This window comes from Nematolebias whitei, chromosome 21, assembly GCF_014905685.2.
Source record: "Nematolebias whitei isolate Nwh7 chromosome 21, NemWhi1, whole genome shotgun sequence".
Lineage (NCBI taxonomy): Eukaryota > Metazoa > Chordata > Actinopteri > Cyprinodontiformes > Rivulidae > Nematolebias > Nematolebias whitei.
This window is the reverse complement of record NC_056518.1, coordinates 9,783,741-9,800,331: the sequence shown is the minus strand read 5'-3', so window position 1 is coordinate 9,800,331 and position 16,591 is coordinate 9,783,741. Positions and strand designations below refer to the sequence as shown.

The window sequence follows — 16,591 nt, the reverse complement described above, 5'->3', positions numbered from 1 at the left end:
TTTTTGTATATATATATTTTTTTTTGGTTAGTTCCACTCTTGTAAAAAGCGCTCTCTCTAGAGTGGAGCGGATATGTTATATGTCTTAAACAATGGTCCTCAGTCTGGGTTGAATCTGTATTAAAGTTGACAGATTTAAATTGACACATATTGGGGAAAATTATCTCATTTAGAATGTGCTATAATTTTGGCAAAAGACAACATTTCCTGGATTTGTTAATTATTTAAATGTTGGTGTGCTCACTTTAAAAACCTTTTTAAAATTTTATAAACTTTATTGTCATTCAGAATTGTACAAAATTTAGTTTCATTTCTCCACAGCAGTGTAGGAGTACATAATTTACATACATTTTATTGATATATTTTGAGCATAGAGTCAAATTTTATAAATGTTTTATTTTGTGGCTGCACAATATATAAAAATTGAACTTCTTCATAATATCAATGTGAGCAACAAATATTGTGAATGTTTACATGCAATTCTTTGATCGGATTGACATGTGTTCAGATTAAATAATCCTACTGTGTCATTTACATGGGCACAATCTGTTCACAGCAAGAGTTTACATGCAGCGGGCTTTGTTCTGAACAGAAGTACTGACATGTGCAGAGCGGTAAACTCTCCTTAAAAAAACACAGAAGAAGAAGAAGTTCTACTTCCGTGATGAACGTAAACAAACCTGAGCACCAAAATGGACCCGCGCCAGGTTTTAATGACGGTGGAGACGCTGCTGCACTCCCTGACTGAGCTGCAGGTGATACAGATCATTCTGAGCTCTTTCAAAGTTTCTAGTAGACCAGTTTTGCTTCTCCGACATATTAGCATTAGCCAGGTGGAAATACGTGAGGTAGACATATGTTGCACATGCACAGTCGGGTCAGTTTTCCACGATCAGAAAAAATGATCAGATCAAATGTTTACATGCACAATTCGGATTATGAATCGGCATAAACCACCCGTCTCATTCTGATTACAAATTCATTCAGATCGAGACAAATCAACAAAAAATAATCTGAACAGGGAATTTACAGGACACATTTTTATTCCTAATGGCCGTTTCATCTGATTATTTGTCTTGCAAACATAACGACTTGTTAGATTGCAATAAATCAAAGGCTATAAAATTTTAAGTTTGCATTTATACTCAACAAGCTACTAATTTATTTGTTCAATCAGGGTTTTATTGCAGCTGATATAGTCATAAAAATAGTCAAAAATAATATGACAGTTTTTTCTTTTACTATAGTGTAGTTCATTCATCTACTCAGTGTTTATTCTAGTTAAAGTACTGCTGTACAGTACTGATCCAATAGTTTGTTATATTGAACAAGGTTCAAATACTGTTGGTGTAAAATGATGATCTTACAAGGTACCTGCTACTTTAACCCATTTCCAAACAAACCAACATGAAGGAACTGGATCTACAACATGGTAAACATTGTATCGCTGCTACAATAAGGATTTTTTCCAACACATCTAGAATAAATTTAATATGTTGTACTGTGCATCCTCTAACGGTTATTACTGCACTAAGTGGGACATGGCACACTGACAACAGTGGAGGAACTGTAGCTGTTGTCATTTCTTGCTAGTCCTACAGTCTACATACATCAGTTGAGTTTTTCTGGTCCACAGAGAGCAGTTTAAGATGGTTTCAGTCTTTGTGTTGATGTCTGATGTATTCTGCTGAAATATCAGCGCCATAAGGAGAAGATGCAAAGGCCCATGCATTGTGACCTTTATGAGGCATGTAATTGGCCTACAAATAAAGGCTAATTAGCTCACTGCCTTGTTATCGCTCAGACTGCTGAGTTTTGGTTTAAACTCATTTCCCATCAAAGCTTTTCTCCTAAACACGCCTGTCGGTGATGGAAAGTCTCGTGGCATTTAGCAGAACTCAGTTATCTTTATTTCCTGTTTTATTTGTTTTACTTACTAGATAAATAACCGATTATCGATGTGGTAATAATAATTGGACATGCAAGTGCTTGACTCATAATGCAATAATAATAATAATAATAATAATAATAATAATAGTAATAATAATAGTAAATTCTTTAACCTCCCCAGTAATTTCAAACCTGCAACATCAAAGCTAAAAATGTCTGTTTTCTCATCCCTGAAGGCCAAGCTCTAGGTTTGGCCATTTTACGTTGCAAGGTGTTTTTGAACAGAATGAGGAAAGATGACCGTGAGGTGAAGCAAAAACAAGGTAAGCACAAAGTAAAAAATGCTTTCTAATAAAACGTTCGTTGACGTCTTGTATAAACTTATTTTTAGCAAGTGTATATATAAATCCTGTATTTTAAGTCAAATAACTTACTACTTGTCGTTTTTATTGGGTTTTCAAAACAGAGAGGTTAAGTATACTTCCTACTCTGTTTGATAAGCAGGTATTTGATTATGCAATAATGTAACCTAGCCTGGGGTGTAAAGGAAAAAACATGCTTTACTTTTTTAAAACTGTTTGAATAAAAATATAAATAAATGTCTTGTATCCTGTGGCCAGCGCACTAACAAACCTGTGTGTCATCCGTTTTTCTGTGTTCTCCCACTGAGCCCAAGGACGAACGTCCCTCTGTGTGTGTCTGTGTGAGGGTTCAGCAAATGCAGATAGGGACTTTAAATTTACAACTAAAGGTTATGAGTCATGCCCTCCATTTCCTCACTGCCGCACACTCACTGACAAATGTTCAGAGGGAACTCACAACCTAACATCCAAAGGCAGTACAATTATTTAATACATCTTCATTATTTGTGATCTCAGTATTTAGTGTGTAGCATGTTACAAATTATCATGTCAGCTTTATCAGGACTATAATGATGGAAATTATGGCTTATAATAATGCATCGTGTGATTATGACATTCATCTTCTGATTAAAGCCAATGTAAACAGTATATTCATGAATATTTAGTTTTTCTGTCAGGACATTATGTTCCATCTTTGTACTTTGTTTTAGTGCCTTGTCAAAGCTTTTTTTTTTAAATCTTAAATAGCTTGATTAATGGATAAAAGGTTGATGGGGTGATAAATCAAAAGGTCCAAGGTCTGATTCAAACAACATGTATCTGTAGGAATGCACGCATTAAATAAAAGTAAATCAAATAGCTCCCACTGCAGGGATTATTGGAGGAAATATAGATTACTGAATTATGGTTAATGGAGTAATTAGTTGCCAACTTGAGCTGGATCACATTTTATAATGTTTTTATAAGTTAGAGCTAAGCTGAGTACATAGGTTCTTCTCTCTTTCGCTTTCGATGAAGATGGTCGCTCTTACCCTCCCTCCTGCTTTTTTGCTCTCGTGTCCTGTCAACCTCAGAGCCTCTCTTTACACATCTTCTGAATCAAAAATGATTATGGATTTGGTCAGCTGGTCCCTCAACGCAATTGATGATTTTTTTTCCACCAGACAACAGGGTGCTGGAGAGCCCTCATGCCCTGAACGGACCCGCGCAGCTGGATATGTCATTGATTCCTGGGGTGATGCTGTTTCTGTGTGTGCTGTCTGTGGAGGACGTAGAAGATGTGTACATTATTGGATTTATCATAAGAGGGTTTCTGCTTTTTGGAATCTGTGGATAGCTAGAATATTGACAAATTAGGAAGACGTTGCCAGCAGTTTTGGCCGTGGTAAAGCTGCCAGCCTTATGTGAAGGATTAATCCGTGCCTCGAGCTCTCAAACTCGTATGTTTAACGAGCTCAACCACAAGCTGGACGTGATTTCTGAGAATCGTAGGCCACTTGCGGCTCCTGGAACTCACCAGCACGAAAGATCCGATCTTGGAGAATATTAAATTGACCACGGACTGGGCACTAATTCTGACTGTTTGGATTCGCCATTGAGTGTATGAGCAGAACTGAAGACAGACAGAAAACAGAGTCTGGCGGCCCAAACAATTGTTGTTTATCTGAATTTGGCCTCACTGCTGGCCTTGGACAGGCCAACTTATCTCAAATTGCTCCTGGAGGATATGTAAACTAGAAGCTTCTGCCCCCCTCCCCTCCTGAGGACATCTGTGGCCTTATCAGAACCATGATGCTGATAGACACTGTATCATCTTATCAGAACTTTGGAACTTTCTAGAGTGTTCATGGATAACTCACCGGCTTTGTCGACCTCTATGCATAAATGTGAAGCCATTGTATAATGCTGTTTATGTTGAAAGTTCTTTTTTTGCATCTTTTCTACTGTTTCATGGCCAGGACATGGTGTGAGACATGATTTTTTGGCTTTCTATATCCTCATGTTTTCTTCTTCTCATCTGCCTGTATGTTGTATGTAACAAGTCTTTCTTGTAAATGAGTCTTCGAGGCTCAATGGGAACTAACCTGTATAAATAAAGGTCTAATAATAATAATAAAAAATAGACTGAAATGAATGTGTCATTATACAATATGAGTTTGTAGATGTTTGTCGTGGTTGGGAGGTGGAAAAAAACTACTATAACCGACTATATGAAAAGTTGGAATACTGTACACTTTGAAAGATGAAAACAGTGAATATAGTGTTGGACTTGACTTGGAGAGACAATGATTTCGAATTGAAATAACTGTAGGAAGAATCCATCCATCCATCCATTATCTTTACCCGTTTATTCCATTTTGGGTCACGGGGGTCACCGGTGCCCATGTCCAGCAATCACTGTGCGAGGGGCGGGGTACACCCTGGACGGGTCTCCAGTCCATCACAGGGACACATAGAGACAAACGAGACAAACAACCGTTCACTCTCTCACTCACACCTAGGGACAATTTAGAGTTACCAATCAGCCTAACATGCATGTTTTTGGTCTGTGGGAGGAAACCGGAGTACCTGGAGAAAACCCACGCATGCACGAAGAGAACATGCAAACTCCACCCAGAAAGGCCCCTGGACCGGGGTTTGAACCAGGGACCTGCTCACTGAGAGGCAGCAGCTCTACCAGTTGCGCCACCGTGCTGCCTGTAGGAAGAATGCATAGACAAAAAGGATTTAAATGAAAACATCTACAGAAGTGTGTGTGTGTGTGTGTGTGTGTGTGGGGGGGGGGTCTCCTTGACCTCTTCTATAGTTTCATTAAGCTGCTGCTTGTAATGTCATGAGTTGCATTAATTAAACTGCAGTGAAGGGTTTTCTTGCAGCAGAGGCAGCATTGCTGTGCCTACAGGCTGCTGTCATGTCCTAAAGATTTTTTTCCTGTTTTGAGTGTCATTGTTTTACTGAAAGTGTGACGAAACATAGCTGTTACCTAAATTAGCTGTGTAAGTGCATTATGTTGAGGTATTCGAACAGCTGTTGGCTCTGTATTAGTATTCTTCACATGGCTTTGTTTACTTTCTTTGCTGCTTATCCAATATGTTTTTACCAGCCAAAACGTCTCTAAAGGCTTAAATTAACCAGAAACTATTTTCTTTAAAACAAAATGTGTTGTAGCTTTAAGTACTCCATGCACATTAAACTCTTAAATAAGCCTCTTTTGGCCAGTGACTGCTCAGCTACATCTTTCCAGGTTTACCGTACTTGCCGCTGTACACGTCATACTGCCGTATAAGTCGCATCAGTCCAAATATGTCTAATAAAGTGGAAAATTCATAAATACGCCGCTTGGTCATATAAGTTGCATCTATTATGCGTCACCGCTGACACGTCGCGCTTGTTTGCTTGTGTTTGACAGCACGATGGCTCAGTAGTTGGCACTGTTGCCTCACAGCAAGAAGGTTCTGGGTTCAATCCCCAGTTGGACCTCAGGTCTCTCTTGTAAATGAGTCGCAGAGGCTCAGTGGGATTAACCTGTATAAATAAAGGGTGACTGAATGGACCTGGGGTCTTTCTGTGTGGAGTTTGCATGTTCTTCTCACTTGCGTGGGCTTTCTCCCACAGACCAAAAACAATCATGTTAGTCTGACTTCAGGCCCAGGCCTCCCTTGCAAAAGAGATCTGTGATCTCTATGGGATTTGTCTGGTTAAATAAACTTTAATAATAATTGTTACGTGTCACCGCTGACCACCCGGAAATGTGGGCCGGTGTTGTGCCAAAAATTGATTGGCTGCCAAATGGCGGCTGTGGGAGCGTGCAAGGGAGGACTGTACCAAAAATTTAACAAGATTAACACTTAAAAACAATTATTTGTTTGCTCGACATTATAGCAAAGGTGTGTCTCAGTTTAACTTTTCCTTAATAAATGCACTTTAATGGTCAAACCAGCTGCATTTCAAAAGCCGATTCACAGAAACAGGAGCGTGCAGAGGGACAACTCTGTGCATTTCTTTGAAAATTAACAAGACAACCACCCATGAACAATTGTTTGTTTGCTCTACTTTATAGTAGAGGTGTGTCTCAGTTTAACTTTTCCTAAGAGAGATGAAGGTGACTTTGTATGACAAGCCAAGTGTCTCATTAATAGCCACTTTACTTATTAATGAGACACTAGGCTTGCCATATTAGTTGAGAGCCCTCTAGTGGCTGAAAATGGTAGTGTTCAATATTTTCCATGTCAGAATGAATGACATTGTCAGATCTCAGACAAAAATTGGATTATAAATATTGGGGGGGGGGGGGGATAAATACATCGCTACGCTGTATAAGTCATAGGCATGCTAATTTATGCAAAAAAACATCAGCTTGTACAGCATGGCGTCCCATATGACTCCCCCCAACCAGTGGTCTGGTGCACTTCCAATGGATGAGTGAGTTTTCAGCATTTCTTTCAGTTGTTTTGGGAGCTTTTAGTGTTTTTGGTATTTGCAGCATTTTTTGTTTGCATAGTTTCATTGGTTGCTTTTTTTCTTATATTTTCTGTGTTTGCATATTTTATCTTTTTCTGTGTTTTTCTGTTATCAGCTGCTTTTGTTGACACCATTTTTTTGTATACAGTTTAAGTCGGCTAAATTCAGTCATACTGCAGGGTCTTTTTCTGTATTGGTTAAAAATCTAGTTGGCATAAAATATTAATGCTGCTTTTTATAATAAAGTTTTAAATCTCAGGTATGTAGCCCTTTGTTAAAATAACTGACTATTGTGGATCTTGGTGGGATGAAATTCAGACGATCTAAGTAAGAACATGTTTAGCAGCGAAATCTCATCAGAAAACCTCTCCAAAACTGTATGAAATGTTTGATAAATAACAGCAGCTGTGGTATAGACTGGATTTGACAGAACCTGTTGGAGTGCTGAACAGTATGTCTACTGTACTGCTTGAAAAGAAGACGCACTCTTCTTTAAGACTCCCACGTTATACCCTAAAGCATAACCTGACACAGCGGTGCTACAATCACACCCACTGCCAGAGTGAAGACATTAAAATCACCACTGCATGAATTGTTGGATAGATTTTTATGTAGGCGTTTGTTTATGAAGTTAACAATGTATTCTCATATATCCCCTGAAGTGTGAGCAAATGTGACTCCATTGTCAACATGATATTTGTGCTGATAAGCGTCGGCTCCGTTCTGAAGCATCGCAGGAGTCCAGCCGGTGTTCTGTGGTAGAATTACACAGAGGACGGGGTCAAAGGTCACACTTCCTGCTTATGTTTGTCTTTACTTAATGCTTCTAGTTTATAGAAAACTCTGTTTGTTTTTCACTCAGTTTCTATTGTTTAAACAGTTTTATATTATAATAATAAAATTCCTTATTCATTGTGGAGAGGGGTGTGTTGGGGATACAGATAAATGAGTTGGCACGAGCTGTACAAAAGACTTCTGTATATTTTGAATGTTTTGGTGCCACATCATTGTTCTAACAGGAAAAATAAAAATGTTTTCTGTGATATAACTTAATGTGTGACATTTGTTATTTTAACAAAGTTGGGACACAGTTGGTTTGGATCACAGCAGTGACAGACATTCTGCTCTTACATGTTTCAATTAGCCTGTGATGACTAACCCCCCTCCCCCCATGAACCCTCCGCGGTGTCTCCACCCTGTTATTCCTCTGATTACATTCTACAGTATACTTGAGGGGCCACGTTGTAGGCTGCCACAGATGTCTGAGAATAAACAGAGAAGACTCGAGAGAGAAAAGAATAAATGGTGGGCAGATAAATGAAGATGTTTTCAGAGAGGATGAGAGGAGTGTGTGTGGTGGGGGTTTGTTCTGACGATGGTGGGAGTATTACTCCCAGAGCTTCTCTGAAGAAGGAGGGGATTAAGGGAAATCTGTCTGAAGGTGAAAAAGGTTTTTTATTGATGACACGGAGCCTCACAGTGAAACTTTGTTTTGAACCAACTTGGTTTAACTGTGTGTAAACTGAATCACCTTGGCAATATTTGGTCAAAACACATTTTTCCCAGAGCTCAGCAGCTTATTTCATCAGTGCTCCAGATGTGTTTTACATGTAAAGAGTGATTCATTTACTGTGGCCTCTCCAAAACTGACTGAAGGATGGACTTATTTGCGAATGTGTTTCCACTTCATTTTGTCTGTGTGTAAGTGAACATGTGTGTGTGTGTGTGTGTGTGTGTGCAGCACAGGCATGCCTCTACATAAATAATTTTGTTTTATCAAGTTAACTTGTGAAAGCTCACCAGCTGGCCCTGCTGTCTGTGTTTGGGCTGTCACATAATCCAGAGCAGCAGAGCTGCTCTAATTATCCGTCACTCAGCCTACCTGTCTTGAAGTCAGGGACGTCTTCTTACCATGCTGCAGTTTCCTGCTGGGAAATCATAAAACAAGGCTTGTCAGTTTCTAGTACACCCAGTACCTTCATACTTCCCCCTCTATGTTCTATTCTCTCAAAGCTATTACACATGTATCATGTTTGTAATTGACTGAAAATCCTCTTAAGAACAACAAAAGGTCTGAGTAGGTGAAAGGCTTGAAATACTTAGTTGTTTTTTTTTTTTACTGTCAAGCTGCCCTGAAGCACAGCTCTATAAACTGACAGAGTGTGTGCCACTGGAACAATGCAATCACAGAAACAGAAGAAAGAGAAAACAGCAGGAAAGTTGCAGGGAAGCTCCTCGTCTCGTTGTTGCAGCATTCTCTCTCTGTGTGGTAGATTTATGGCTTGTCAGAGCAAACATCCGGAGAGCTGCCTCTTCTATCCGAAGATGTGTTTTCTGTCTAATCCACTCCTAGATCTCCTGAAGGCCAAAACAGCCAAATGTCCTTCATCACGGAGTATTTTAGGAAAAAGAGTTATAAAAGTTCAAAATTGAGTAAAGGCAGCACAGAATGCGTCACTCAGAGCCTATTGTGTTGCTGCTTCATACTCTCAAGTACAACTAGGTTATTTTCATCATCCTTTGAAGTACATCAGCTATGAAGGAAACTTATTAGCCCCCCCCCCCCCACACACACACACACACACACTGCCCCTGCTGGAAAGCTTTGTGTTTTTCATGGGATTGTGCAGACATCTATTGTTACAGCTTCTTTAATGACACCTGCTTTGAGCATTCGTCTGTTTACTATAGAAACATTTTCTCTCTCTTCTTTTGTTATCCTCCCCTTGCTCTTTCTTATTGCTGCTTTGTTCCCTTTGCTTTCTGCAGGTAACAGTATACTACACTCAGCTGCAGACAGCGTGACAAGTGCTGTCCAGAAGGCCAGCCAGGCCCTGAATGAGCGTGGTGAGAGATTAGGTCGGGCAGAGGAGAGGACTGCAGACATGATGAACAGTGCTGAACAGTTTGCAGTTACTGCACACAAGGTGAGACGGCAAGAAACAGCTTAACCTTAAAGTGGGATCACTGCATCTCTTTAAGTAAATATGATCATTTCCTAATGTATTGTGTAATATACAAGCTGCTATTATCAGTTTAACCAAAAGACCAACACTTTTTATTTTTGATTCTAAGGATACGTGCATTTCTTTATTGTGATGTATATATTAGGTGTTAAAGCATATGTGTCAAACTCAAGGCCCGGGGGCCAAGTGTGGCCCTCGTTGACATCTTATCTGGCCCCTAAGATGATGTGTGAAATGTAAAATACTTCTATCTTTTGAATTTTTTCAGTAATCTTTGATCATGATGTCAAAAGCTCAACAGAGAACATCAAATGAGACCAATCAAACTCTTGTTGAGGAACCTGTGACCAAGAAAAGATGTTGGATATCTGATTTGAGTTCATGTAGATTCTGAAACTGGTTCTTAGTTTGAAAAAGGTTTTAATTTTGACCCCTTTTGTAAGTGAGTTTGACACTGTGTTAAAGTGTTGTCATTATATATTTTTATTCTTTGACCATACAGTAGTTCCTCGCTACTTGGCGGTCGTTTATCGCGGACTCGCTCTATCGCGGTTTTTCAAAATAAGAGTGGACAAGACACACAACTGGCTGATTGATGGATGAACCGCACGATAGGCAGGGAATTTTTATTTAAAATAAATTATTTTAAATGATTTGGCACCTCCTGCAGCTCTGTGCAGCCCACACTGCAGTACAAACGTCCTGCTGCAGCTGATCAGCTGTTCTCCATGCGGAGTGGAGAAGTGGGCGTGGCCAAGAGCACTTGCAGGTGGCAAAGAGCAGAAGAGGCAGGGAGCTGAAATCACGACATTATGTGCTCTTTCAGAGCATTAAGTTTAGAAACATTGTTTAGAATATTGCAAGAGTGTAGGAAGGGTTTAAAACGCCTTAATATATTTTATTAAAATAAACTACTACTTGTACTACTATTCCTACTTCGTGGTTTTTCACTTATCGTGGGTCTTCAGGGGACAGATTCCCCGTGATAAATGAGGGACTACTGGAACTCATTTACTTTCAGTTTTGTAGTTCTCTGTAGTGTCTTCATCCTCTGTCAGATTCATATCACTTATTTAAGAAAACTAACTGCATGCTGCTTAATGAAGCTATAAGCCTTTTCTTTCATAAACTAAATATTTCTAACAAGCACACAACACTAGTCTGTATATGAAACACCTCTGGCTTCTGGCTTTACTGTCAAGTTGAGCAGCTGACAAGTGGAAAAGCACGTCATGAACTGAACTCGTTCATTTTCTACTGAAATAGTTCCAGTTATGTATATTTCTACAGAAATGTGTGAGTTATGGTGATTGAAAGACCATTAGAAAATCTTGCTTGATCATCCCACTGCTCCCAGATGAGCCTCCCCACTGGGATAAAGCCATAAAGTGTGATAAGCAAAGAAAAACGTTCAGTTTACTGGTTTCTGTAGAAAATAACTCCATAAACTCCCACAGTGAATCCTTTGCTTCCTTTTCCCATTTGACTTGATTACCTTTGTTTCTTCGCTTCATAACTTCATCAGAGGAGAGGATTTTTCATTTAAAGTAGAAATAGTAACGGGGAACTGGATGTATGGAAACACTTTCAGATTTCTTTTTTGTTCATTTACTGTGAGCACAGAAGGCTCAAGATGTTGACATGGACTTTGAAATGTGTTGATTTGATCGTAAATAAGAATCAGATTCTGTGCCCCCGAATGAAATCCTGGTCTGATTTGTAGGAAAATGTACCAAAGTAAGCTTTCTGCACTGAACAAAACATCAACATTTATTACTAAAGCTTTGACCAGAAGCTGATTCTTAGATGTAAATATCTTTGTAATTACATATTCAATTCAAGTTACACAACTATGCAAGTTTCCAGTCATCTTGTAATTTACTGACACATCTCAGTTGAGTATAAATGCACCCGGGCGAACCTTTACCTTCTCATCAGAAGCATCTGCAGTGCTGTAAGGGGGGTCACCTTGACCTTCTTTTCTTCTGAGCTCATTCCTGCAGTTCACTTTGTGACTGCAGACAATTCCACTGCATTGCTCAGTTTTAATCCAAACCTTTAATTTCTCTGTGACGCTCTGCTGCCACCACTGGATCGATATGTAGAATTCAGCTCTCGTCATTCCACAGCAGCAACACCGTACTCGGTCTGCAGGTGTGTGTGTGTGTCATTTTTCACATCTCCACACCCTGTGGCTTTGTATTAGATTAGCTGCTTTAGTTACCTCCCTAATGAGCCTCCCATAAAGCCAATTATAACCTCTATTAATAAGATGGATTCAGTTTCAGAAAGTCTGAGTTAAAAGAACTGGGCTGACTGGTCTTTATTTGTGTGAAATCACACTGACGTCATGCTGCATGCTATCTCTGTTTTTCTTTGGCTTTAGGTGTTTTTCTTTTTGCAGGTTTGTTAATGCAACATGTTTTTCTTGAGTCTTCTCACTCTTATTCTGCAACCCCCTCACCCCACTCTTTCCACAGCTTGCCATGAAGCACAAATGTTAAACCACTGCCAAAACCAGTTGGGCTGGAGGTGCCAGCATTCACCAGTCGCTGCACAGGAGAAGGATTCCAGATGTTATTCTTCAAAAAGAAAAAAAGATGAATATTTGTTAACAATGTTAACATTTTTATGTGTTGGGTTTTTGTACTGCGGTGCATCTCATCCTTGATGACGGCGACACGTTTCGCAGAAGCAAGAGGGAAAGAGAAACTTTCTGCAGAATGTTTAATGCCTCCGTTTACCTTAAGTTTCAAATCACCAACAAAACTGGAGTTTATGCTAAAAGCCCCCAAACCATGCTTTGATTGATTTGCTCTAACTCAAGTGATTCAGTGCACAAGTGAACCTAAAAGTTGTCTGCAAACAGTCCCAGACCTGTAGGTGTAAACACTTCATTCATGTTCAGTCTGATTCATGAAGAACAGAAGGTGTGTAAACAAACTGGTAAAATGTTTAGGTCTTTCTTTTAAAGGTAAATTCGGGAGACGGTGATTTCAAACTGTAAGATGATTTTACCTCGTGAGGAAAAGGCAACTATCCCTGACTAACAGTCGATGTGATGTTTTGTCTGTTTGTCTCAGACACCTGAGGTCATTCAGTGTCTTCTGTCCACCGTTTCAACATGTGTCCTAACAGTATTATTATCATCTCAATGTTTCGTTTTACAAACTGCAAAGTGTTTTTGTCACTGTTTCGTCTCTTACACATCGAGCTAATTATGTCTTGTTCTGTCCATAATTTCCAAATGCATCTGAAAGGTTTTTATTTATATAATTACTAGGGATGCACAATATTGGTTTTTCGGCCGATATCCGATACCGATATTTTATGTACTTTCCTTTGTCAGAGCATAGCATCTTATTTAGGCTTATTTGCTACAACAATTGTGTAACAGCTGTAAGAGCTGGTGACATATATTCAGTAACAGCCATATGATCTGCAGAGCACTTTGACTTATATTAAATGAAAAGTGTTAAATGTTATTTATTAGCATCAGTCACCTGCGATGTTGTCTCACATGTGGAGGCTTGTTCCAGGTTCCTATAGCTGCAGTGTGGGATCCTCTGCACTCTTGTGCATGAAGGACAGACTTTTTAAGATCAAAGTTTTTGTCTATCCATTGTGCCGTAACACTAATCATGCTAATGGGGCTAACACGACGTCTGTGGTAAAACTCACCAAGTGCTATCAGCTATTAGCTTCTCAGTGACGTCGGAAATGACGGCTTGTAACTCTGATAAGGCTACGTCAGAAAAATATCTGACTGGGGAGGATGTAGCGAGGCTCAACGTAATCCAAATATCTTCAGAATCTGACATCCTCAACAAAAAAACTTCCACACTGCCGACATTTTGAATTTTCGTCTCTGCCGTGAGATCAGGTGACGTCATCATGTTGTGGTGACGCTGCAGCGTCCTCGTCACTGGGTTGTCGTACAAAAACAGCGTCTTTTTTATCAGTGACTTATTTTGATGGAATGGCTGATGTTCGATATTGAACTCGAACGCTAAAATCAGCCGATGCCATGCCGATAATATTGTGCATTCCTAATGATTACCATGTTTCATTTCGCAAACTGGAGAAAATATTGAATTTGTGTATCACCTATTATAGGATGGTAAAATGTTTTGACTCTGGACTGATTTGTCTTTCAAAACAACAAAAAACACATGAATTTCAGAATAAAGCTTTTGCGTGTATTAATTAAACATCTTAATTCATGTCACTTCATTAGGCCAGCCTCTGCCTCAGTACGATGATCTCTGTGTTTGTAGAGCTAACTCGTTTAATTATGGGATGTTTAAAAATGAATGGATCCCGTCTGTATTTCACCTTTAAACATCCAATACTTTAACTTTTCTGATTTGTTCATTGTTGAGATGTTTACTGATGAGACTAATTGGTGGCAGTGTATAATTAATTTTTGTTCTCACACTAACTTCAGCTTTCTCATGAGCCAGACACCACCATCACACTTACAATGTTGAATTATTTTTCCATCTTTCATTTTCTAAGCCATGGTGTTAACAGTGTACTGATAAAATGATCTTGCAAAGTTTTGTTGAGTTTATAATGAAATTTTCCCAATTTTGTGCTTTAATTTATCGAACACTTAATACATTTGTTGTAATGAAAAAAGTATGTGAAGATGTATTTCAGTTGTTGTTTCACCTTTTATAGCTGATGTAAACATTTCCAACAAACAATGGAACTCAAATAGTGATTTTTTTTTTTTTTTGGACTACTTTCGTCATGTGCATTAAATTCTATTGTTTCCTTTTCATTAACAAGGAGGTGGCGTCAGCTTTAAATGTCTCACAGATTTTGTACTTTTCTCTGCCTGATGTGCTCAGTTTCACTTTATGGTTTAACGCTGCTGTTACTTTGATCTGATCTCCACTCTATAATACTGTAAAAAGTCAAATAAAGTTCAGTTCACTATCACAGTAATGTTGTTTAATAATGTTTCTTTATGCCCACATCTCATCTCTGACACTAAATGAGTGCTGCGTCTTGCATCATGTAGCAGTGAAATGAATGTCAGTTCAATTCAGTTTATTTGTATAGTGCCAAGTCTCAGGGCACTGAACAGAAACATTCACAAACATTATAAAAGCCAATTAGTAAAAGTTCTCTAGCTAAGGAAACGCGCAGATGAATCGTTGACACGTTGAATCTTCTTCACTTCATCACAGTCTCCCATCCTGAGCAAGCACAGTGGCAACAGTGGAAAGGAAAAACTCCCTTTTAACGGTAAGAAACCTCCAGCAGAACCAGGCTCAGGACAAGCGGCCATCTGCTTCAACCGGATGAGCTTTGAGAGGACGGGAAAGAGGAACAAATAGAATGACAGGTCCACATGTACTTTCTATAGGAGGAAAGACAAAAACACATATTAAGATATAAATAATTACAAATACAAACCGGTAGAGTAAGTAAAGACAGTAGTATAGTGAAGAAATGTGGTCAGTTTGTCCTCCAGCTGTCTAAGCCTATAGCAGCATAACTAAGGAGTAACTCATGAAACCCAAGGTGACCCTAACTATAGGATTTATCAAAAAGGAACGTCTTAAGCCCAGTCTTAAAACTGGCCAATGTGTCAGACTGAAACTGGAAGTTGGTTCCACAAGAGAGGAGCCTGCTCTTCCTCCCATTCTGCTTTTGGAAACTAGGAACCACAAGTAAACCTGGAGTCTGAGAGTGAAGTGTTCTGTTAGGAAAATATGGAACAATAAGATCTGTAATATAAGATGGAGCTAGGTTGTTGAGAGCTTTGTAGGTTAGAAGTAGGATTTTGAATTCAATTCTGGATTTGACAGGGAGCCAGTGGAGAGAAACTAAAACTGGAGAAATATGATCTCTCCCACTAACTTCAGTTAAGACTCTGGCAGCAGCATTTTGGATCAACGGAAGACGTTTTAAGTATTTGGACATCCAGATAATAAACCATTGCAATAGTCCAGTCTAGACGTGACAAATGCATGAACCAGTTTTTCTGCAGCAGTTTTAGATCAGATGTTTCTAATTTTAGCGATATTATGCAGATGGAAGAAGGAGGTTCTAGTAACATTTTTAATGTGGTGGATAAAAGACATGTCCTGATCAAAAATAACACCAAGATTTTTAACATTAGAGCTGGAGGACAGATTAATGCCATCCAGAGAAAGTGAAAGACTGAAAGATTTATTCCTAAGATACTCAGGTCCAAAAACCAAAACCTTAGTTTTGTCCAAGTTTTAAAACGACATTTCAGGTCATCCAGGTTTTTATGTCTTTAAAACATGCTTGTAGTCTAAGTAGCTGATTGGATTATTTGTGTTTCATAGATGTAGTACTAACGTACGTACGGGCCACCAGATGTAGTAGAACCTATTCTGTCATATATTCATACTGTTAAAACGGATTCTTTCATTTTTCTGGACTGTATAATGACGTGCATCTGAATTTCATAAAATGTGGACAGAAACGTTAATTATCTTTGACTCACCAAGACAGTGGGTCATTTATTAACATAATCAAGTTTAACACATCACACATTTACATTAATTGGCAAGAATTGAAAATAACGACAGCTTATTAATCAGTTTAGCAAGGAGTAAACAACACGGCGGTTGTTTTCTCACTTCCAGCAAAACGACAAACGTCAACCACACGGCGGTGATTGAAAAACTTTGCTTCAGACATTTCTAAAAATATCTGTAATGATTTTTAGCAGATAGAAGAATTTTAAAGATGGAAAGATGAAGTTTATCTTGAGAGAGATATGTGAGGGAATTTGTCTGTTTTAACCAGAACATGCACGCTCCTTTGGAAATCAGCTTGCCCCAACGGTACACTTTTGGTGAAGATCGACTTTTACCTTTCTGAAGATATCTCAGTTCCGGCGTAAAGTTCCACTTCAGCGTCTCC

General features: G+C 39.0%; 1 protein-coding gene across 1 annotated transcript in view; it reads left to right on the top strand.

Annotated features, from left to right (window-relative positions):
• Positions 1-12,475, top strand: part of stxbp6 (syntaxin binding protein 6 (amisyn)) — a 78,823-nt gene extending 66,348 nt beyond the window's left edge. The window contains exons 5-6 of the mRNA XM_037695467.1: positions 9,483-9,640; positions 12,160-12,475. Of these exons, the coding sequence (XP_037551395.1) occupies positions 9,483-9,640; positions 12,160-12,183 (182 nt within the window). The 3' untranslated portion in view covers positions 12,184-12,475. The remainder of the gene's footprint in view (positions 1-9,482; positions 9,641-12,159) is intronic.
• Positions 12,476-16,591: the final 4,116 nt, after the last annotated feature.